The 25,298-nt window shown below is 41.6% G+C and overlaps 1 protein-coding gene across 1 annotated transcript in view; it reads left to right on the top strand.

The window, feature by feature from the left end:
- LOC145412387 (sulfotransferase 1A1-like) overlaps positions 1-25,298 on the top strand; it is a 257,463-nt gene that overhangs the window by 135,920 nt on the left and 96,245 nt on the right. The window contains exon 4 of the mRNA XM_080282275.1: positions 2,893-3,094. Within this exon, the coding sequence (XP_080138401.1) occupies positions 2,893-3,094 (202 nt within the window). The remainder of the gene's footprint in view (positions 1-2,892; positions 3,095-25,298) is intronic.

Genomic DNA, 25,298 nt, shown 5'->3' with positions numbered 1-25,298 from the left:
TATTTTATTCCATTATTAATATTAAAAACATGATTTTACATCTGGACCTCTGCCACACTGGAAGATAGTATGACTGGACCTTCATAGAAAGTACTTGAGGAACCCTGGTATAGGGAGTTTCTAAACGTTGCCCTCTCTCATTAAAGCTGCTCCATCATCCACTGCCCTACTTTGTATAACCCCATCTATATACAGACTGAGCAACCATGGAGACATGACACATCCCTGTTTTAATCCATCATTCAAATAGAAAAAATTTTCTCAGTCCACTATCCACACGCACTGCAGCTTTAGCCCTCTCATACATACTCCTCACGGTATTCAAGAACTTTCCATTTACTCCATATATTCTTAAAATTTTCCATATTCCTTGTCTATCCACCCTGTTACATGCATTCTCCAAATCCATGAAGGACGCAAACAACTTCTTTACCTTCTCCAGAAACTTTTCCATTAAAGACCTAAGAATGCATATCTGATCTATGCAACCTCTTCCCGTCCTAAAACCTCCCTGTTCTTCACCACCTAATTCCTCTGTTATTTTCCTACCTCAGACAATAAGTATCCTACCATACACTTTTCCTATTACACTAAGAGGGTAAATGCTCCTATGATTACCACACACACTTCTTTTTCCATTTTTCCACTGTACATTTGAATATTAATACCTGACTTCCAATCCTGCGGGACTCTACCTTCCTCCTAGGCCAATCTGCATATCTTCCATATCCAAACTACTACTATCTCTCACCCATTCCTCAGCATTTCATCATACACTCGATAAATTCCTGGGACTTTCCCAATTTTGACTTACTTCATTTCTTCCACTGCTTCCATCCTACAAATTTCTTTCTCCCTTCTCAGCTCCCTCCTCCTCCCAGTGATTCCCTAGCCACTTATCCTCGCATCACTTTCATTGTCTATGTTTAACAGTTCCTGAAAGTGTTCTCTCCATCTGCTCACTTTTTTTCCCTTCTCCACGAGGAATCTTACCATTTTCATTCTTCACTCCCCGACTAACTTATTTATCACCCTGTCTAACTCTCTTTACCTCTTTCCAGAACATTTTCTTACATTCCGTCCACTTTACACTCAAATTCCTTCCAAATTCTCCATCCACTCTCTTCTTACTCCCCCAAACTAATCTTTTCACCTCTCTCTTCCTCTCTGCATATAACTTTCTCTTCTGTCTCTCAACTTCCTCCACACCCCTGGTTCCCATCCACTTACTATATGCATTCTTCTTTTGTGCCATAGCTTTTCTCACCTCCTTATTCCACCATGCTGTTCCCTGTATCCCCTTTCGTTTTCTCTTCACCTAACACGCCACCTCACATGCTGCAGATTTCTTCTGTGAATATCTTACACACACCTTCCACGTCCCCCATCTACTCCAAATCATATTTACCCAATCGATCATCCAGTTCTCTCTTACATTCTACCTTTTCTCCATCATCTTGCAACCTTTCTACCTTCCTTGTATAGGCTACCTCTTCCTGTCCTTCCTTCCTTCCATTCCTCCATTATACTTAAATCTTGCCTTTCACCACCACCACATAGTGGTCAGAAAGTCCACTCCCCCAACCTCTGTACGCTCTTGCATTGATTACACACTTTCTCATTCTGTCATGCACACACACACATAATCAGTCACTGCCTTCTGTTTGTTCAGTTCACCACCCACCCTTCTCATCACTCCCCACATACACCAGTGGATCATTTTGTTTCTATAGATGGTATTGGCTATCACCAACCCCCTCCCCACACAAATGTCCACCGGAGCACTGCCTTTCTTATCTACTTCTGCAGGCACACCCCACTCACCAGCTAATACATACACCTTCACATTCCCTACTTTTCCATTCATATCTTCAATCAAATACACTCTCTCATTCCTTTCAAACTCTTCCATGCACGCTTCCACATTAGCACAGAAGTATTCTTTCACTCTGCTTGTACGATCTTGCGGTAGTGCATAAGCACAGACAATCTCCCACATCTGGCATCTCACTTTCAATCTTACCCACACAATCCTTGAACCAATTGATCTATATTCTCTAATATTCTCCTTCCGTCTCTTGCACACATCAATACATACTCCTTCTTTTGCCCTTTCATTCTCACCTACTGCCGTGTATATACCCCTTCCATATTCCCACTCTTTCACACTCTTACCTTTCCATTTAGTCTCAGTTATTCCACACATGTTCCGCTTTTGCACCCTCAAGTACCTGGACAATCTCTTTCACCTCATCATTCGCATTCTTTACATTTCACGTCGCAATCCGTACCAACTCCTTTGTTCAGTCCTTAGTCGTCACCTGTTGTTCAGTCCTGGTCCGTGGCTTTTTGTTTGTATTTTTATTTAGTTGTTTTCCCGGGAAGGAGCACTAACCCTCCGCCAACCCACTTGTTGTCACGTAGGGAACACATGTTGGTTGGTTTTAAGGCTACCACCCAGCGTTGTAAATTATTTCCTATTATAGGAAATTGTTTGGCTTGCCACTCAGTGTGGAGCTGCCCTAAAATATAGTACCGCTACAAAAAGTGGGCCACCAAAATCATATCCAGCCTATGGCCCTAACAGTCTGTGGCTGACGAAGTGCTAGAATGCTAACTTGGAGTAGTAGAAGAGAGAGAAATTATAACCAGTGATTAACAGAAAAAATCTTTTAGGCCTGCTTATCGAAATCTCTGTGGATGAATTTTGAAACAGTTTATTAGCTCTTCACAACCAGCTTTTAAATATCACCATGCATCATTAAATGGATAGAGCATGACACTATCATAGCAAGGATATAGAACTTGCGGACATACAAACAATACAGGAATTTTTAGGTACATAACTGATGCCTCGTAGCCAATCACTTGCTGATACGTTTATGTTCTCAGCTGCGATATGTTCATCCCGGAAGACACTCCTGCAGACAGTCCCTTTCTGTCTATGTCCCCGGCGTTCCGTAAACTCTGTCCTGACGCCGACCCCAAGGACGGCATCTACCTACAGTTGTCAGAGGCGCTGCCTGATCCTCGCACCATCAAGACACACCTGTCCTTGTCACTCTTTCACCCGTCGCTTCTCGACACAGTTAAGGTATGAGCAGTTCCTGTCATATACATACATATAGATAGATAGATAGGTAGGTAGATAGAGATATAGATATAGATGTAGATATATAGATAGACAGATAGATAGATACAGATATTGATGTAGATATATACATAGTTATTGATATAGATGTAGATAGATAGATAGATCAAATCAGGTCAGATCAAATCACAGCCTGTAATTGTCCACAGTCCACTGCAGGACAATGGCCTCTCCCAAACGTTTGGGAAGAAAATAAACATTACCCTGCCAGGATGTTTTATCTCTCAGGAGGGGACAGTGCTTTTCATCTGACTACTGCTACACTGCAGCACTCAAGCCTGCTCACCACTGTATGGCAACACTCCACAAATAAACTTAAAAGGGTCTAAAGAGAGATGGGGGTCGAGGTGGGCCCTTCATCCTCCTTTTCGCACTCCTCTCCCCGACCTCTAAAGGGTAACTCTTCCTTGGGTACAGGCTCCTGTTCAAGAGGTCTTGGGAGAGGTGGACGATGAGATGGCCTCTGCCATCCTCCTGTGCACCCCTTACCCCTTAAGGAGGAAGTGAGGGAGGAAAACAATCAATACACTCAACCTAGCGGGCTTATAACTTAAAAGGTGGGAATGCATTAAGTCTAACTGTTGCTGATAGGCACCTCCTGCTTGGTTGCACCTATCCAGTCTGGCCCACCTAGGTCGAAGCAGTACTCAACCCTGGTCACCACTGCAAGGTGGTATTCACACACACACACACACACACACACACACACACATCATTTTATTGCCAGATGCCCCAATCCCGCAAGGGGTAGCCACAAACAAATCGCCTCCATGTTGCCCTGTCCCTCTCCATTTCACTGCCTTGCTTCCAACTCACACACCCCTCTCTCATAAACCTCTCCACTCCATCCCTCCATCTCATCCTTGGCCTCCCCCTCCCTCTTCCCCCCTCCACCTCACTCACATACATTCTCCTCGTCAGTCTCTTACTCTCCATCCTCTCCACATGGCCAAACCACCTCAGTGTGTTTCTCCAAACGCTTCCTATCACATCCACATCCACACCACAACAATCTTTCACTTCCTCATTTGTCAATCTCTCTCTCAATGTGACTACATGCTCCTCTCAAATAACTCATTTCCATAGCTCTTACTCTTGACTTGTGTCCTTCCAACAAGGTCCAAGCTTCACTTTCATACGTTAGAGTTGGTATCACAATACTGTCATGTAGTAACTTTTTCACTTCCATGCTCACTTCCCTGTTCCTTATCACTGCTTTCAAGGAACCAGCAACCTTTCTTCTTTGTTGTATTCTTTCAAGCACTTTACCCTCTAAACTTCCATCTTTACTCATCACACTACCCAAGTACTTAAATGCACTCACATATTCCATTTTCTCCTCATCCAACCTCACCGTACTATCACGATCCAAAGTTTCTTTACCCCCCTGAGTGGAAGAAGGTCGAAGCCAAGGTTGTAGCAAGACCAGATGATCGGACACTGCCAGTATACAAGACTAATAATGGTTCATGATACCGTGATTCATAAATAGGCTCGTGTGTTTCATCCGGGTGATTCTTATTATCCTAAACTTCAGGTCAGTGAACCCCTCCATCATGAACTGGCCTGTGTTCAGTGGCCCGTCATTTCTTCAACCTTGGCTTCGACCTTCCTCCACTCAAGGGGGGTAAAGAAACTTTGGATCGTGATAGTACATTCACTGACTTCACCTCTCTCGAAGACCAGAACTTTACTCTTCCCTACAGTCGCCTTTTGATTGTTTCTTACATACTCTCCCAAACTGATCCACTAAGCCTTGCAGCTGCCATTCGTCTTTACTTACCAATACAGTATCATCTGCAAACAACAGTACAGGGAGTTTCCAAACACTGCCCTCTCTCATTAGTGCCGCTCCAACATCCACTGCTCTACCTTGTATTTCTTTTATAACCCTATCCATATACAGATTGAGCAATCATGGAGACATGACACGTCCTTACTTGAATTCAACCTTCAAATAGAAAAATTCACTCAGTTCACCATCCACACGCACTGCAGCCTTAGCACCCTCATACATACTCTTTATGGCAATCAACAACGTCCCATCTACTTTATATATTCTTAATACTTTCCACAATCCTTGTCTATCCACCCTATCATATGGTTTCTCCAAATCCATAAAGGCCACATACAACTTCTTTCCCCTCTCTAAAAACCTTTCTACTAAAGATCTAAGAATGATTATCTGATCTACACAACCTCTTCCCTTCCTAAAGCCTCCCTGTACTTCTCCAACTAATTCCGCTGTTATTTCCCTAACTCTGTCAATAAGTATCCTACCATATACTTTTCCTGTTAAACTATGAAGGTAAATGCCCCTAGTATTACCACATACTTCTTTTTCCCATTTTCCTTTGTACAGGGGGATAATTATACCTGACTTCCAATCCTCCGGGACTCTACCTTCCTCCTAGGCTAATCTGCACTTCTTCCATATCCATTCTACTACTATCTCTCCCCCATGCTTCAGAATTTCACCACATAGTCTATCAATTCCTGGGGCTTTCCCCATTTTATCTTTCTTCATCGCTTCCACAACTTCCATTCTATTGATTTCTTCTTCTTTTCTCACATCCCTCCGTCTCCCAGCCATTCCCCAGCCACTTATACTCGCATTATTTTCATTCTCTATGTTAAACAGTTCGTTAAAGTGTTCTCTCCATCTACTCACTTTTTCTCCCTTCTCCACTAGTAATCTTCAATTTTTATCCTTCACTCCCCAACCAACTTCTTTGGCACCCTGTCCAACTCTCTTTACCTCTTTCCAGAACATTTTCTTACATTCCCTCCAATTTACACTCAAATTCCTTTCAAATTCCTCATCCATTCACTTCTTACTCTCTCCTACTAATTTTTTCACCTCTCTCTTCCTCTCTACATACAACTCTTTCTTCTGTCTCTCAACTTCTTCCATTGCCCTCTTTCTCATCCACTCATTATATGCTTTCTTCTTGTGCCACAGCTTCTTTCACCTCTTCAGTCCACCATGCTGTTCCCAGAAGCCCCTTTCATCTTCAGTTCACCCCACACGCCACCTCACATGCTGCACAACTTTCTTCTCTGAATATCTTGCACAAACCCTCCACGTCCCCCATCTGCTCCAATCCATATTTACCTAATCACTCCTCCGCTTCCCTTTTATATTCTGCCAGTTTTTCATCCTCTTGTAACCTTTCCACCCTCCTCGTATGAGCTACACACACACACACACACACACACACATATATATATATATATATATATATATATATATATATATATATTTGTATGTATGTACATTGCCATCATCAGCCCCCTTCTTTTTCCCACTCCTTCACCATATCTGTCCACCTTATTCTTGATACACCACTCCTCCTCACGTCTTCTAACTCACTCAGAAATACCCTTTTCACCAGTCTCTTCATACCCATTCTTTTCCCATAATTATACCATCTATGCACACTCTCTCTCTCTCTCTCTCTCTCTCTCTCTCTCTCTCTCTATATATATATATATATATATATATATATATATATCGCCATCATCAGCCCCGTTCTTTTTCCCATTCCTTCATCATAGCTATCCACCTTGTTCTTGACGTACCACTCCTCCCGCCTTGAAACTCACTCAGAAATACCTTTTTCACCCGTCTCTTCATACCCATTCTTTTCCCATAACTATACCATCTAAGTACACTCTCTTCTACTCTCGTGTCCACAGACTTCCTTACTCCATATCTTTCACCAATCATGTTATTCCTTATCCTATCTACTTTTCTTCTCACAACTCACATTCCTCAACAGCCCCATCTCCACTGCTCTTACTCTTGACTTTTCATTTTCGCGCCACATCATAGACTTAAAACCGTATGTTAGAGTTCGCACTAGAACTTGTTCATGCATGCTTCTCACAGCCACCAAACTCAGAAATCTGCTTCTTATCAAGGCCATCATAGCACCAGACACTTTACTTCCTTATACCACTCTACTTTCCTATTCGTTTGCACATTTTCCTCTCTTTTCTCTGATGGCACCCAGGTACTTAAACTCTTACTAGTTCAAGCTTTCTTTATTCACTAACGTCACTCCTGGAATCACCTTCTCTCTCAGCAACCATCAGTTTAGGTTTACATTAACTTTCAAGACACAACACTTACAGACATTTATAGCATTCTGCACCAGTCTACCTGGCTCTTGTCTGTTATTTGCATGCAGCACAGCATCATCTGAACTCATTTAAGATAATCCACCCTTCATCATTCATTATCAACGCCTCTCTCACTCCATGACTCGTGGTTTTACCTATCATAGCCCCACTCAGATGCCCACCTACCCTTTCCCATGCTTTAGTAGTCATGAAAACTCAACGGCATGCAACGACTTACCATCTACATCAAGCATATGCAAAACCTTGCATAATCCCTCTTTGTTTATCTAGTCTTACGCTTTTTCCAAATCAATAAATGCCTAAGCACCTTCTCACAAGCCTTCTCCACAACCTATTTCATTGCAAATATTTTATCTACACATCCTCTGCCACTCCTAAAACCACCCTGTTCCTTTATGATAGCTCTTTCATATACCTTTCCAGCAAGTCTAGGGACTTAATCCATAATTGTTTTTGCACTCACTGTCAGGAAGTGGAAACAAGAATGAAATGCAAATAAACAGTCAGTTGTCACAAGGAAATCGACTTATGAAATCAAGTAATAAGTTTTTACTTTATGTAGCTTACTTCGCCGAATCTCTAAAGACGGGAATTTCATAAACTTTCTCAACAATACACAGCAGCAACTAATCACTCACGAATGCTGATTTGTTGGTACTGTTGGCCCCTGGAAAGTGTCCTTACCCCTGACAATCGATGTTGAATACAAACAGTAATGAACAGACTCTTGCTAGTGCTAACTCCTAGCTGGCACAACGGATATAAGAATTAATATGAAAGAACTGGCTTAACTACCAGTCGTGATTGATGTAAGAAGTATGTGCAAACTAGGAGTGTAAACTAAGTCAGCACAATGTGGTGAAATCAAACAAGACTGTTACATTTAATTGAGCTTCAAAAGAACTGTAAATTTATTGAATACAACAAATAAATTACAAGGGAACTTATATACATTCAAAAAGTCTAAGCAAATACACTCACTCAAGCACCCAACTACTCAATAACCTTAAGCCTAGAAAAACAAGGAAAATACTGGTCAGGGGAGAAAAATGGAGTTGTTGCTGCGAAATAGACTTAGCAGCTGCTTGCTCGAGCCACTGCTATTCGCGCTGCTGACGTCCACTGCTGCCAATCATCAGCTCGATGGGGAGATGTGGGAATCGCAGAACTGCTAGAGACTGTAGCCGCTGAGAGGGTGCCCTGCTTCTCTGCTCACCTCTTCCTCCCGTGACGGTTCAACACAAATAAACTAATGTTCTCATGGCCGGTACAGGGGTGTGGGAAATATGCGTGGCATAATGACTAAAGAGGCAAGGCGTGGGTATTATAACTACACAAAAAAATATCGCTCAGTGAAGCACTAATGTCGTTCATAAGTCACTTTTGAAACAGTGACAAATGTTCTGAAAACTGTTTCAAATCTGAGTGCAAACGCAAGCAGTTAACTGACTAAGCAAAGTTCTACAGGGTTTCAGTATTGTTCACGCGTTTCCAGAATAATAATACAATGTCACGAATTGCCATAATAATAATAGTCTAGTAAATTCGTGACATTACACCCCACCAAAATCAAAATTTTAAAAGAAAAATTTAATAGTAGGTAATTAAAATTTCTTCAGCTGATGTATTTTCTGCCATCACTGGCCTCAATACTAACAAAGAATATGGGCCCGATGGAGTCCCTCCTGTTGTCCTCAAGAACTGTGCTTCTGTGCTTACACTCTGCCTAGGTAAACTCTTTCGCCTTTGTCTTTCATTCTTGCTGGAAGTTTGCTCTCATTCAGCCAGGCCCAAAGAAGGGTGACCATTCCCAACCCTCTAACTATCGTCCAGTTGCATTAACATCCTGTGTCTCAAAAGTTTTCGAGTCTATTCTTAACAGAAAAATTTTAACGCATCTTTCCTATCACAACCTTTTCTGATCGTCAGTATGGGTTCCGTCAGGGACGCTCCACTGGCGATCTCACCTACCTTTCACACTCCTGGTCATCCTTCTTTCGGAACTTTGGCGAAAGCATTGCCATTGCACTTGACAACTCAAAGGCTTTTAATCGAGTCTGACATAAATCTTTAATTTTCAAACTGCTGTCTTACTGTTTCTATCCTTCTATCTGTACCTTCAGCTCTAGCTTCCTTTCTGGTCGTTCTGTAGCTGCTGTTGTAGACGGCCATCGTTCTTCTCCTAGGTCTATCAACAGTGGTGTTCCTCAGGGCTCTGTCCTATCACCAGCTCTCTTCCTTTTATTCATCAATGATCTAACCTGTACATCTAATCCTATCCACTCGTATGCTGATGATTCCACTCTTCACCTTTCCATTCGGTTTCCACAACGTCCATCTCGGCAGTTACTTCAACAAGCAATGGATGAGGCTGTGGCACACCTAATGGCTGACTTGGCTCGTATCTCTGACTGGGGTAAAAATAATCTTGTTGTTTTTAATGCATCAAAGACTTAGTTTTTACACCTATCAACCCCGTTGAAATCTTCCACAGGAGTACTCACTAATGGTTAATAATATCAAGCTCAATCCTGCATCATCCTTGAACATGCATGAGGTTTCATTCAGTCGGGACTTATCTTAGAAAGATCATATTACATCTCTTGTAAAATCTGCTTGCAAGAGGTTAGGTGCGCTAAGCCGACTACGTGCCTTCTTTACCCCTGCACAGTTGTTGACTTTATATGCTGGTTTTATTCACCCCTGTTTTGAGTATAACTCTCATGTGTGGGGAGGCTCCCCACATACAGCTCTTCTCAATAGGGTGGAGTTCATCATCTCATACGTGAGATTGTCTCTGCAAATTCTGTGGAGAATATCGAGGGCAGGGCCCTCAAACAAGCTGCGAAATTGGAGCTGCTTAGCTGCCTCGTCCAGCTGGTACAGTTGCATAATGTCTTTGAAACGAGGTATGAACAGCTCGACTCACTTGCCTTCCTTGTACGAAGGAAGCTTGAGGCGCAAGGTTGCCAGAACATGTCCTGGGAGAGCAGGCGTGGAGCCCGAGTCGAGTGCACCAGATGTGCCCAAAGCCAAGGAGTCCCGCTTGAGCTTCGACACCTCAAGCACGTGTTTTTCACGTGCCTCACAATCAGCACGCTCGTGTTCACGTTCTCTCTCACATTCCTCACGCTCTATCATTCCTCGCACTGTTCTCGCTCATGTTCGCATTCTCTCTCACGTTCCTCCACTGTTCTCGCTCGTATTCGCATTGAATTTTATGCTCTTCATGGGCATCATTCTCACATGGCTGTTCATATGTGTACTGCAAGTGCATAATTATAGTCTTTAATTTCTTGGGGACTGGTAAGCCCCATATCCTTGGCTTTTTGTGTATATAAACTAGCAGCCATGATTCTACCTCAAACTAAGCGAAGTAAAGACTGACGTACTGACTGCTGTTTCGCAGTCGAATGCTAATAATCGAAAATAAAGAATGTAGGCACAGGCTGGTGGTAACCAGTTTTATCCAGTTAAACTGGTAAGGAAAGAAATAAAAAATTGCTACTGGCCGGGAAATCATTTTACATAAAATTAATAAAATAGAATTAATACCCACCAGTATGATAGTGCCTGTTAACTTTAATGCTAATAGCTTTGAGTGAGTTTATTATTTCGTTAATAACTTTGATGTTAGGAGTTAGTATCCTGGAATGAGGTCGCCAGATGTCAAGGGGGAAGTGGAAATAAGAATGAAATGCAAATAAATACTCGGCTGTCACAAGGGAATCGACTTATTTTACTTTATGCTGACTTTGCTGATTTTCTAAAGACGAGAATTTCATAAACTTTCTCAACAGTACACAGCGGAAACTAATCACTCACAAATGCTGAATTGTTGGTACTGTTGGCCTCTGAGAAAGTGGTCTGACCGCTGACAACCGATAATGAATACGAACTATGATGGACAGACTCTTGCTAGTGCTAACTCCTGGCTGGCACAACGGATTTAAGAATTAATATGAAAGAGCTGACTTAACTACCTGTCATGACTGATGTACGAAGTTTGTGCAAACTAGCAGTGACAAACTAAAGTTAGCACAATGTGGTGAAATCAAACAAGACTGTTACATTTAATCGAAGAACTGTAAATTTATTGATTACAACAAATACATTTACGTTACAAGGGAAATTAAGTAAATTAAAAAAGTCAAAGCAAATACACTCACTCACACGCCCAACTACTCATTAACCGTAAGCCTAGAAAAACATGTAACAAAAATACTCATCAGTGGAGAAAAATGGAGTCGTTGCTGTGAAACAGACTGGGTGGCTGCCTGGTCGAGGCACTGCAGTTCGCACTGCTGACGTCCACTGCTGCCGATTACCAACTCGGTGGGGAGATGAGGGAATGGCAGAACTGCTAGAGACTGTAGCCACCGAGATGGGGCCCTGCTTCTCTGCACTGTTCACGACCTCTTCCTCCCGTGACAGTTCAACACTAACTAATGATCTCACGTCGGGTACAGGGGCGTGAGAAATATGCGTGGCTAACTTAACGGCTAGAGAGGCAAGGCGTGGGAACGATAATTACACACAAAAAAATATCGTTCAGTGAAGCATTAATGTCGTGCATAAGAACAGATGATTATGATAGAGTGACGAATGTTCTGAAAACTCTGTTTCAAATCTGAGTGCAAACGCAAGCGGTTAACTGACCGAGCGAAGTTCTATGGGGTTTCAATATTCATCAAACGTTCCCTTAGTAATGATACAATGCCATGAATTGCCATAATAATAATACGATCTACTAAATTCGTAACACTCACTTCGCTCACCTTTATTCGTGTACAGGGGCACAATCGCAACCTTTCCTGTTCAGCTGGTAGTTTCACTCAGCCAAGCTTTGTAACATCTTTAACAATTTCACTTTGTTTTCATTCCACGCTTTCCAGTAAATTTAATTATCTATGCATTCACTTCATCAACACCTGCTGCCTTTCAATCTTCGCCCGCATCACAGCATTCTCCACTTCTGTTAGTGTCACGTTTCCTGGTAATTACACTCTTTCTCTGCACATTACCAAAACCAATAATGTTTGCAGCTGCTCTGAACTCACCATATCCCATTCATCATTCTCTCAAAGTATTGTTTCCATCTACTCCTTATCCACTTTCATCCTTTACACTTTCACACTTCTTTTCACTTTTAATTCTATAGCTTTGCACCTCTTTACAGAACATGTTCCTATTTTGTGAGTAATTTGCATTAATTTTCCTTTAAATAATACCATTTACCTCCTTTTTTTTCTTTACTTGTCTCTTCGCATGCTTCTTACTCTCAATGAACTCGTTTTCTTTATTATGAACCCGTTCCTACATCTAATCTAGTAGCTTCATCCTCTTTTCCTCCACGATCCTTACAACCTCTTCCACCAAGCTGTACTCTTCCTTTTAGTTGCTCACGTAGCGACACCACACACCACTTTGGCATTCCTACCTAAACATTCCCCATATGCACTCTAGAAATTGTCAGATCAGTTTGGTTCCAGTTCAGTGACTCCAACTCTTCCTTTACTTTAGTCTGGTATTCATCTGCCGTTCCTGTGTATCTCAGATTTTGTACTCTCGTCTTTCGTTCTCATTGGTCTCTCTCTCTCTCTCTCTCTCTCTCTCTCTCAACATAACTTTGCATACCCCTAGGCAGGTCGACTTCCGCATCATCTCCTCATTGTCCTCACATCGATAACATTCCCACACATCGTTTTTACACGTTCGTATATAGCCATGATCCATACAGCACTGTCCGTGCATCTTTTTGCTTAAATATGAATTATAATTGTGCAAACTCGTCTCCTGACACATGCCCGTCTGTCGTCTTCCATTATCGTTCTTCTCTGGTACTCCATAACGACCCATTACATCACTTGCAGAACCAGTGCTCACAACCCCATTCATGTCACCCATCACAAGCGCCAGATAACTCCTTGTCTTCTTAGAACCTATTTTTTGTGTGCCTCATCTCCAACACAAGGCTCATACGCAGTGGTTACTGCCACTTTCTGCTTCTGGAAATGGAACTTTACATACATAAATCTCGAGCTGACACATCTGTAATCTTTCATTCCCCTCTGTCACTCATCACTCGTTGGCAACGCAACTTCTTCCATTCATCTTCCATACGCATTCATATAGGACCTTACGTATTGCATGCCCATCTACTTTTACAGATCACACTGTCTTCGTTTCACGCGGTGCCCTCACGGCACACTATACGGCATATAGCACCCTTAGAGGCATTCACCACTTCCAAATGTGAGAGGCGTAATTGACTCTTGTCAATTACGCCTCTCACATTCCACACGGCCATACGAACCTGCCCATTCTACGTTTTCAGAGGCCCTGAGCAGGTCTATGTATTTATAGGTGCCCAGAGAGATATAGATAGATATATAGATAAATAGGTAGATAGACAGAAATATAATATCCTAAGTTTGCATCTGTTTGTCTGTCAGTAATGGGAACTTGGTGTGGAACATCACGCATAAATGATAATTGATATGACCAAACTAAAAAAAAAATAATGTTGAGAATCCTAAGATACTTTCAAGAAAGTCGACCACGTACAACCGTCTTGTCACAATAGCCTTTGTGCAGTTCATCATGCTCTAACTCAGAAGCAGAACTTGTTACGGACCAATTGTAGTTAGCTATTGGCCAAAAAGTTCCCTGGAAAGTCGTCCGTGTACCTGTGTCGCGCCAGAATAGTCGTAAACATGACAGAGAGGGGCAAGGCGATACATTACAAACATACATACATACAGTATATACATACTTTCCTCCAAGTCTATACTCTTAATTTCGTGTCTGCCTGTCTGTCTGTCTATGTATGTAAGTATGTATGATTGTCTTCTGTGCGAACTTTATGCGGCCCTTCAGGCAAAGACAGTTAGACAGGTGAACAAACTTCAAAAACAGAAGTTGTGAAGGACCCTTTTAAGTTTCTTGAAGCCAAAACTTTCCGAATAAGTCAACTGCATACCAGCATCGTGCCAGAGAAGCTATAAATATGACACAAAGGAGAAGGGCAAAAATTCAGATACATGTATACGTGCAGTTCATTAATTTCTATCATCCTTAATTTGTGCCTGCATGTGTACGGTACGTCCGTATGTCTGTCTGTATTGTCAACTTTTCGTGGAGCAGCACAAGGACACTGAGAGATATCAACAGTCTCCAAAGGAAAAGTTGCTACGGACCTTTTGGTATGCGCTATATGAAAAAAAAAAAAAAAAACAAAAAAAAAACACGATCTGGTACTTGCGTCGAGCCAGAATACCCGTTTGCGGAACATTACGCACAAACAGTAAGATATCTTGAAACTCCAACAGCATAAACTGCTACTAACCCTTTTCGAGTGTCCAATAATCCCTTAAAATTGCGGTTGTCTGCATACCTGCGTTGTCCCAGAATAATCATGAGTATGACACAGAGGAACAGGACGGTACATTCCATAATATGCGTACATACTTTCATCTATTTCTTTCATTCTAAGTTCGTATCTCTCTGTCTGTCCGCCTGTCTCTCTGTCTGCAGCGCAAGATTTGAACAAAGCGTCAATCAAAATCAGTAACAGATATAAGTCGACTTCAGACACATAACTTATTGAAGACCCTTTGGCGTGTGCCCTAAGAAAAAAAAAAATGCTTCGAACCAAAATCCCCGTAAATATGACAAGAAGAGCAGGGCAAAATATTACATTGGTATATACATACATCTAACTCAATAATATTCCTTTAAGTTCACATCTGTATGTCCGTCCGTCTACACATCTATCTGTAATGCGAACTTTCTGAGGAGCAGCATGCAAAAACGGTAAGATCCTACAGCAAAAGTTATTAAATACCGTTTCGTGAGTACTTTAAGCCTAATAAAAAAGAAAAAATCCCGAAACTCAGTGTCAACCGGAAATCATAACGTGCACATTGCATCCCTATATTTGATCCTATACTGTAATTCTAAGTTCTCGCCTGTCCTTCTGTCTGCCTGTAATGTGAACTTTTGGCGGAGCATCACAAAAAATCGGTAAGAGATACCAACCAAATTCCAAACCAAAACTCTTTAAGGAGAATTTGTAGTGTACTTTGCTCCAAAAGATTTACAGAAACTAACCAATTTGCCTTCCAACTGTGATGAAAAAAAAGTAATCCCGTACAGCCCGAAGACAGAAAATTTCAGCGCTCCTAATAGTAGTTAGTGATCCATGGCGATGTCAAAGCGAGGCTAAAGACCTTTCTTTGGCAAAGCCAAGGAGATGGCGAGGACAGTTGATACACACACACACACACACACACACACACACACACACACAGAGTTAGATTTATAGATAGATGTGTGTGTATGTGTGTGTGTGTGTGTGTGTGTGTGTGTGAGGCTTCCGGCTTTTCTAAGGCTTCACCAAGGACAGACCTTCACCCACTCTTTGGCTTTGCCCTTGATCTTTACTACTAAGGGCGCTGAAATTTCCTACCTTTTGCTTACATTTTTTTTTTTTACCTCAGCTCGAAGGCAAAATGTAATATTTTCCGCAAACGTTTTAGTTTAAAGTCTCCTTCAAAGGATACTAAACAACATTTACTTATTGAGTTTGTGCTGCTCCGCACAAAATTTGTATTGCAAACAAACAGATAAAAGGACAGATTTACATATACAGGCTTAGGATTATAGATTTAGATGTAAGTATATACTGTACTTATGTAGTTTTTGCCTTGTTCCTCTCTGTGATATTCACGGCTGTTCCGGCACGGCTAAGATTCACTCCAAATGATCCTTAACTAATTTGACTCATAGAGCTGTTGATGCCTCTTACCGCCTGTGCCCGACGCTCGTCACAACAGTGATCCTGGCACGATGCTGCAACGCTGTCGATTTTTCTTCCTTCTTTTTTGTTCTTTTTTTCTTTCTTTCTTTTCTTTTTTTTTTTACTTATAGCACACAACAAAAATATATTTTACTCTTTTTTTTCTTCGTGATTCTCTGCACAACGTTCGCACTGCAGACCGAGAAACAGAAACGACCTTGGTATTGTAGAATTAGATGAAAATATGTATGTATGTATGTATGTGTTGTTTTCCTCTTCCCTTTGCGACATATTCATGGCTATTCTGGCATAACACAAGTACACCCGAAAGCACTAATCTCTCCCCCCTAATAGCCGGAGTCGCGGCCAGTGAGCGCCGAGGAGATCGAACACCCCACATCCACCGCCCCTACCCCAACCCCAAAGCGTTGTTGGATATATGTGGGACGGCCAGAGCTGGTGATGTTACAATGTGTCATGACTTTTTTTATATACAATCAGAACCAGTAGGGGTAAGTATATAAAGGCAATTAATGTGTAATACTATGCTGGTATCCACAACATACGAGAAAGGCACGAAAATGAAAGAAGACATACGACGTATTATGTGTTATTGACTATATACTTACATACTATATTATAATGTAACTACAGATAAGTATAGTATAGCATCTGATGAAAGATGTGATGTCGTTTCTTATACATTCTCACTCCCACCTCCATCACCCTTCTCTCTGATTTGCTGTCTCCACCAAACGCCTCTCATACCCTGTCATCCCCCACCCCCACCCATTGTTAACCAACATAAAGATAATGATGAAAATGATCTGTAAAGTATTAATCATATTGTATTATCACACGCTTCTGCATTATCACCAACAAATAAAAAACATACAATACTCCGGTATACCTGCCAACCATTTCATCCTGTTGTAAGATGTTACATGACATACACTCTGCAAGTTGGACCTTGTGTTACAATGACATACGGTTGTTTATTGTTAATCACAGGTTGTGTATTTGGACGTACATTAATCCATATGAGCGTGGTAATTTAAGCCTTACATTATAAACTCGTAAGGATTATGTTCCTGTCATTATTAGATGAACGAAACGAATCAGGGATCGGCTCTGACGAACCACGAACTCTGCTTTAACGACAATATTCCCACCACTTGTCACAACAGTGACACAATGTCGTTATGTATACGATTGACCCACATTCAGTCATATACATAATGACACTGTGTCACTGTTGTGACAAGTGGTGGGAATATTGTCGTTAAAGCAGAGTTCGTGGTTCGTCAGAGCCGATCCCTGATTCGTTTCGTTCATCTAATAATGACAGGAACATAATCCTTACGAGTTTATAATGTAAGGCTTAAATTACCACGCTCATATGGATTAATGGACGTCCAAACCACACAACCTGTGTTAACAATAAACAACCGTATGTCATTGTAACACAAGGTCCAACTTGCAGAGTGTATGTCATGTAACATCTTACAACAGGATGAAATGGTTGGCAGGTATACCGGAGTATTGTATGTTTTTTATTTGTTGGTGATAATGCAGAAGCGTGTGATAATACAATATGATTAATACTTTACAGATCATTTTATCATTATCTTTATGTTGGTTAACAATGGGTGGGGGTGGGGGATGACAGGGTATGAGAGGCGTTTGGTGGAGACAGCAAATCAGAGAGAAGGGTGATGGAGGTGGGAGTGAGAATGTATAAGAAACGACATCACATCTTTCATCAGATGCTATACTATACTTATCTGTAGTTACATTATAATATAGTATGTAAGTATATAGTCAATAACACATAATACGTCGTATGTCTTCTTTCATTTTCGTGCCTTTCTCGTATGTTGTGGATACCAGCATAGTATTACACATTAATTGCCTTTATATACTTACCCCTACTGGTTCTGATTGTATATAAAAACAGTCATGACACATTGTAACATCACCAGCTCTGGCCGTCCCACATATATCCAACAACGCTTTGGGGTTGGGGTAGGGGCGGTGGATGTGGGGTGTTCGATCTCCTCGGCGCTCACTGGCCGCGACTCCGGCTATTAGGGGGGAGAGATTAGTGCTTTCGGGTGTACATAGTTGACTTTCCGGCAAATTCTGTGCCCAGTAGCTCACTCCAAAGGATCTTAAAATGTTTGCTTTGGGGAATTGTTTTAAATCTTGCCGTTTGTGCAGGTGCTCCAGCCAACGGTTATTTTGACACGACACAGGCACGCGGTCAACTTTTTCTTGATTTTAGGAGGCCTACAACACACGCGAAAACTTCCTAAAAAACATTTGCTACTGGATCTCTCTCTCTCTCTCTCTCTCTCTCTCTCTCTCTGTAACCATTTATCCATGATGACCCGCTAAATTTGCTCTACAAACAAACAGACAGACAGATAGACTTGAACGAGGAGTTATAAACATACTAGAAACCATTGGTATCCCCTCGATTTCTCCAAAGTCCTTCAGCCTTTTTTTGCCTTTGCTACTAATCTGTAATAATAACAGCGTGTAAATCTCATATCTCCTTATAAAGGTCTGACTTGCAATTTTTGTCAGAGCAAACAGGGAAAATGGAATAGTATTTACTTTTTCCATTACAACAATTTCCAAATTGTCCTCAACAGCTTGTATTTTTGCCTTTTTTTTTTTTTTTAACTTACTGTTTTCGCTCGATGTTCTGTAATGGCACAGGAACTGCCTAAGTACTTAAATGCACTCACATTGTCCATTTTCCCACTATCTAGCCTCACTATGCATTCTCTCTCGACGAGCACAACTGTACAGTTCCCTACATTCAGCTTCAGATTTCGTTTCATAAATGTCTCCCAAATTCATTCACCAGGTTATGCAGCTCGCCTTCGTCTTCGCTTACAGTAACAATACCGTATAATCTGCAAACATCAAGACAGGACGTTTCCAAAGCTGCCCTCGCTCATTACGGCCGCTCCAACATCCGCCACTACCTTGTATCTCTTTTATAACTCCATCCACAGACAGATTAAACAGCCATGGAGACATGACATATCCCTTTTTCAATCCAACATTTGGACAGAAAAATTCAATCAGTTCACAATCCACACGCACTGCAGCCCTGGCATCCTCATAACCTACATACTCTTCACGACATTCAACAGCTTCCCAGTTGCTCTGTATATTTTTAATATTCTTCCACGTTCTTTGTCTATCTATTCTGTCCTATGCTTTCCCCAAATCCAAGAAGGCATACAACTTACTTCCCTTCTCTAGACTCTTTTCCACTAAACGCCTTTGGATAATTATCTGACCTTCACAACCTCTTCCCTACCTGAAACCTCCCTGTTCTCTAACTAAATCCTCTTTTATTTCCTTAACTTTGTCAGTAAGTATCTTACCATATACTTTTCATATTACACCAAGATCACAAATGTCCCCATGTTTTCCACACACTTCTTTTTCCCCTTTTCGTTTGTAGAGGGGAATAATTATGTCTGACTTCCAATCCTCAAGGACCCCTGTCCAATCTGCACATCTTCCGTATCCATTCTACTACTGCCTCTCCTCCGTCCTTCAGCATTTCTCCACACACTACATCTGTTCCTGGGGCTTTCCTCATCTCGACTCTCTTCATTGCTTTCACTACTTGTGTCCTACTGATTTCTTGCTCCCTTCGCAGCTCCCTCCTCCCAGTCATTCCCCAGGCACTTGATAGTAGCATTACTTTCATTCCCAGTGATTAACAATTCCTTAAATTGCTTTCTCCATCTGCTCACTCTTTGTCTTTTCTCCACCAGTAATTTGCCATTATTATCTTTTACCCCGGTACTACTTTCTTAATCACTCTGTGATTAAAAGGCAGAGAAAAAAAAAACTAAAAGAGAAGCATGGTTGAGATCAAGGAAACCATCAAAACAGGAAAAGATCTGACACATGTCCGAAGCAAAGTGGCACTAGCAAGCAACAACGTCTATGACTGAAAGGCAAAAATGGTGAAGGTATTAAGTGCTGAGAGAAGACGGTGAAAAGAGTTGAAAAATTTGATAAAGAAATGTATGCTTCAGAGACAAGCTTACCAACAGGTACCATTTTAACTGACACAGGTGAAATTCATGTACCAGGGGTAACACCAGATGAGGGAAACTTTCCTCTTAAAAGTATGAAAATAGGAAGGGCTCCAGGAGAAAATAGAACAGTAGCTGATGTACTCTCGGATGGAGGAGTACAAGTTCAAATCTGGGTCGCCCACTTATTTGCCCAATGAAAAAGGAAGCAGAAATACACAAAGCATGGTGTAGTTCAGAAATATTATGCTTTACGAGGAAGGCGACTCAAAAAATTTTAGTAGCTATCGATCTTTCAGCATATTGTTATTTATTTACTAATTCTTCAAGAAAGTCCTTACAAACAGAATAATAACAAATTTGAAAGAAAACAAACTTTGTGAGTAGGCAGGATTCCTAAACGGGTATTCGAAGATTGATCAGCAACACACAATGAATCAACTAATTGAGAACATAATAAACCACTGTGCTTGGGTTTTGTCGATATGAAAAGGCTTTCGACTCAGTGAAGCATTTAGGTATGGAAATTAATTCTATCTATCTATCCATTGCCAGACGCCTCAATCCCGTTTGGGGTGGCCACAAACAAATCGCCTCCAAATCGCCCTGTCCCCCGCCATTTCACTGCCCTGCTCGCAACTTACACCCCCCTCTCTCATATACCTCTCCACCCCATCCCTCCATCTCATCCTTGGCCTCCCCCTCCCTCTTTCCCCCTCCACCTCACTCATATACACTCTCTTCGTCAGTCTTTCACCCTCCATCCTCTCCACATGGCCAAACCACCTCAGTGTATTCCTCATAACGCTTCCTATCACATCCACATCCACACCACAACGTTCCTTTATATCCTCATTCGTCAGCCTGTCTCTCCACGTGACTCCACAGGCTTCTCTTAAATAACTCATTTCCACGGCTCTCACTCTTGACTTGTGTCCTTCCAACAATGTCCAAGCTTCACTTCCGTACGTTAGAGTTGGTATCACAATAATGTCATGTAGTAGCTTTTTCACTTCCATGCTCACTTCCCTGTTTCTTATCATTGCTTTCAAGGAACCAGCAACCTTTCTTCCCTGCTGTACCCTTTCAAGCACTTCACCCTCCAAACCTCCATCCTTACTCATCACACTACCCAAATACTTAAACGTACTCACATTTTCCAATTCCTTACCATCCAACCTCGCTGTACATTCACTAACTTCACCTCTCTCAAAGACCATCACTTTACTCTTCCCTACATTCACCTTTAGGTTCCGTTTCTTACACACTCTCTAAAACTCATCCACCAAGCCTTGCAGCTCCCCTTCGTCTTCACTCAACAACACAGTATCATCTGCAAACAACAGTACAGGGAGTTTCCAAACACTATCCTCTCTCACCAGGGCCACTCCAACATCCACTACCCTACCTTGTACCTCTTTTATTACCCCATCCATGTACAGATTGAACAACCATGGAGACATGACACATCCCTGTTTCAAACCAACTTTCAAAGAGAAAAATTCACTTAGTTCACCATCCACACGCACTGCAGCCTTCGCACCATCGTACATACTCTTCACAGCATTCAACAACTTCCCATCTACTCCATATATTCTTAACACTTTCCACAATCCTTGTCTATCCACCCTGTCATATGCTTTCTCCAAATCCATGAAAGCCGCATACAACTTCTTTCCCTTCTCTAGAAACTTTTCCACTAAAGATCTAAGAATGAATATCTGATCTACACAACCTCTTCCCTTCCTAAAGCCTCCCTGTTCTTCTCCAACTAATTTCTCTGTTCATTCTCTAACTCTATCTATAAGTATCCTACCATACACTTTTCCTATTATACTAAGAAGACAAATGCCCCTATGATTACCACACACTTCTTTTTCCCCTTTTCCTTTGTACAAGGGAATAATTATACCTGACTTCCAATCCTCCGGGACTCTACCTTCCTCCCAGGCCAATCTGCACATCTTCCACATCCATTCTACTACTATCTCTCCCCCATGCTTCAGCATTTCACCACACACTCCATCAATTCCTGGGGCTTTCCCCGATTTAACTTTCTTCATTGCTTCCACAACTTCTATCCTACTGATTTCTTCCTGTCTTCTCACCTCCCTCCTTCTCCCAGCCATTCCCCAGCCACTTATACTCGCATTACTTCCATCCTCTACGTTCAACAATTCCTTAAAGTGTTCTCTCCATCTGCTCACTTTTTCTCCCTTCTCCACTAGTAATCTACCATTTTTATCTTTCGCTCCCCTGCTAACTTCACTTCCACCCTGTCTTACTCTTTTCACTTCTCTCCAGAACATTTTCTTACAGTCCCTCCACTTTACACTCAAATTCAAATTCCTTCCAAATTCCTCATCCACTCTCTTCTTACTCTCTCTTACCAATCTTTTCACCTCTCTCTTCCTTTCCACATATAACTCTCTCTTCCGCCTCTCAACTTCTTCCACACCCCTATTTCTCATCCATTCATTGTATGCTTTCTTCTTTTGTGCCGCAGCCTGTTTCACCTCTTCAGTCCACCACGCTGTTCCTTGCACCCCCCTCCGTCTTCTCTTCCTTCCACACACCACATCACATGCTGCACATATTTCTTCTGTAAATATCTTACACATACCTTCCACGTCTCCCATCTGCTCCAATTCATATTTGCCCAATCGTTCCTCCACTTCTCTCTTATACTCTGCCTTTTTCTCATCCTCTTGTAACCTTTCCACTCTCCTTGCAACTACTCCTTCCTCTCGTCTTTCCCTTCTTCTATTCCTCCATCTTACTTGCATCCTAATTCTGGCCACCACCAAGTAGTGGTCAGAAAGTCCACTCCCCCAACCTCTATACACTCTTTCATCCTTTACACATCTTCGCATCCTTTCATCCACACACACATAATCAATCATTGCCTTCCTTTCATTCAGTTCACCACCCACCCTTCTCATCACTCGCCATGTATACCTGTGGATCATTTTATGCCTGAAGAGGGTATTGGCTATCACCAACCCCCTCCCAGCACAAATGTCCACTAACGCACTCCCATTCTCATCTGTCTCAGCAGGCACACCCCACTCACCAACTATTCCATCCACCTTCACATTACCAACTTTACCATTCATATCACCAATCAAAAACACTCTCTCATTCCTTCCAAACTTTTCCATGCACACTTCCACATTTGTCCAGAACTCTTCTCTCACTCTTCTAGCACGATCTTGCGTTGGCGCATACACACACACAATCGCCCACATTTGTATTCCAACTTTCAACTTTACCCACACAATCCTTGACCCAACTGATCCATACTGTCTTATGCTCTTCTTCCATCTTTTACTCACAACTATACACACTCCTTCCTTTGCCCTCTCATTCTCATCTACTCCTGCACATATACCCCATCCATACTCCCATTCTCTCACACTTTCTCCCCGCCATTTTGTTTCAGTTATTCCACATACATCCACTTTCGCATCCTCAAGCACCTGGACAATCTCTCTCTCTTTCACCTCATCATTCGCTCCTCTTACATTCCATATACTCATTATCAAGTCCTTTGTCCGGTCCTGGGTCGTCATCGTTTGGTCAGTCCTTGTCCGAGGCTTCTTGTTTGTTTTTTTAGTTAGTTGTTTTCCGGGGAGGGGCACTAACCCTCCGCCAACCCTTTTAGTCGCCTTTTACGACAAGCAGGGATACTGGGGGAGTATTCTTGAAAACTCCCCTACCCCCAGGGGGGAAATTAATTGCGGGAATAAAAAGTAAAAGAGAACAGTGTAAAACTGCTCGAAAAGATTTACAAAGAAGGAACTCCAACAGGTAAGTTACATAAAGACTCAGAAAAAATTACGATTGAAAAAAGCCATACGTCAATGAGATTCTGTTTCATCAAAATTATTTTCAGCATGCCTGAAAGCATTTTCAGAGAGTTAGAATGAGGAAACAAAGGAATAAACATGGCTGGAAAAAACTTAAACCATTTAAGATTTGCAGATGATATTTTCCTAATCCCAGCAACAGCAGAGACATTGCAGGAAATGTTAAGTAACCTACATACAGAAAGTCTTCAAGTAAGGTTAAAGATAAACGGAGTAAAACTAATGTTTAGTCCAAATACACCAAAGAGTGTCATAAAAATAAGTGAAGTTCTAGAAGAAGTTGAGGAGTACAAGTAATTGGAACAAATACTAAAACGAACGAGACTATGAAAACGTTTCAAAAATGAGCATTACAGTTGGATTGGAAAGCTTTCGGTAAACATTGAAATACCCTCCAAAAATGCTTGCCAGTATTTATGAAAATTATATAACATTTGTATAACCCGTTATAGGCCACGATTGAGATTTGGAAAATGACAAAATCAATAGAAAACACACTAATCTATTTCCAAAAAACAATGGAAATATCAGTGTTGGGAATATCTTTGACAGGTAGGAAGAGATTAGCATGGGAGAGAGAGCAGACTAAATTCAAAGACAATATACAAGTTGTCAGTGAACAGAAATGGAGGTGAGCAGGTCATGTAGCAAGAGTAAGGGATGACCAGTGAAACAAGATGTTGGCTAACTAGATTCCAGGAGACTGCAAACGTGGCACAAAAAGGCCAGACAGGAGGCTGTGAGATAAGATGCAGAAGTTTGCAGGCAACATTCAGAGACTGACTCAGTCAGGGAGAAGGCTGGGGGAGACCTTTGTTTACCAGTGGACTTGCAATAGCTGATATAGATAGATCGATCGATAGATAGAGAGAGATAGAAAGATTGACAGACAAATAGATATACATATAGATTGATAAACTGTGTATATATATATATATATATATATATATGAGAGAGAGAGAGAGAGAGAGAGAGAGAGAGAGAGAGAGAGAGATTATTTCTTGTATGATAAAATCTTATTATCCCGCAGCATTCAGAGTTTTTTTTCTTCTACATGTGCAAAAATTTTCGTGTTTTGCCAAGTCGTCATATGCTTTATTATATACAGATCCTGAGAAATAAATGGGCTGGCCTGGCATTGCATGCAGAGTTACTGCTGTCTGGACCTCTTTCCTCTTATTTCCACATCCTGTCCTCTCTACTTTGATGCTGTTCTGCTTTTACCTGACCCGGGTTCTTTCACATTTCCTCATCCCTGTCAC

The sequence above is a fragment of the Coenobita brevimanus genome, chromosome 93 (assembly GCF_032717465.1).
Source record: "Coenobita brevimanus isolate Jiangsu-jjx chromosome 93, ASM3271746v2, whole genome shotgun sequence".
NCBI lineage: Eukaryota > Metazoa > Arthropoda > Malacostraca > Decapoda > Coenobitidae > Coenobita > Coenobita brevimanus.
The sequence above is the reverse complement of the archived record's forward strand: the minus strand, read 5'-3'. Positions and strand labels throughout refer to the sequence as shown.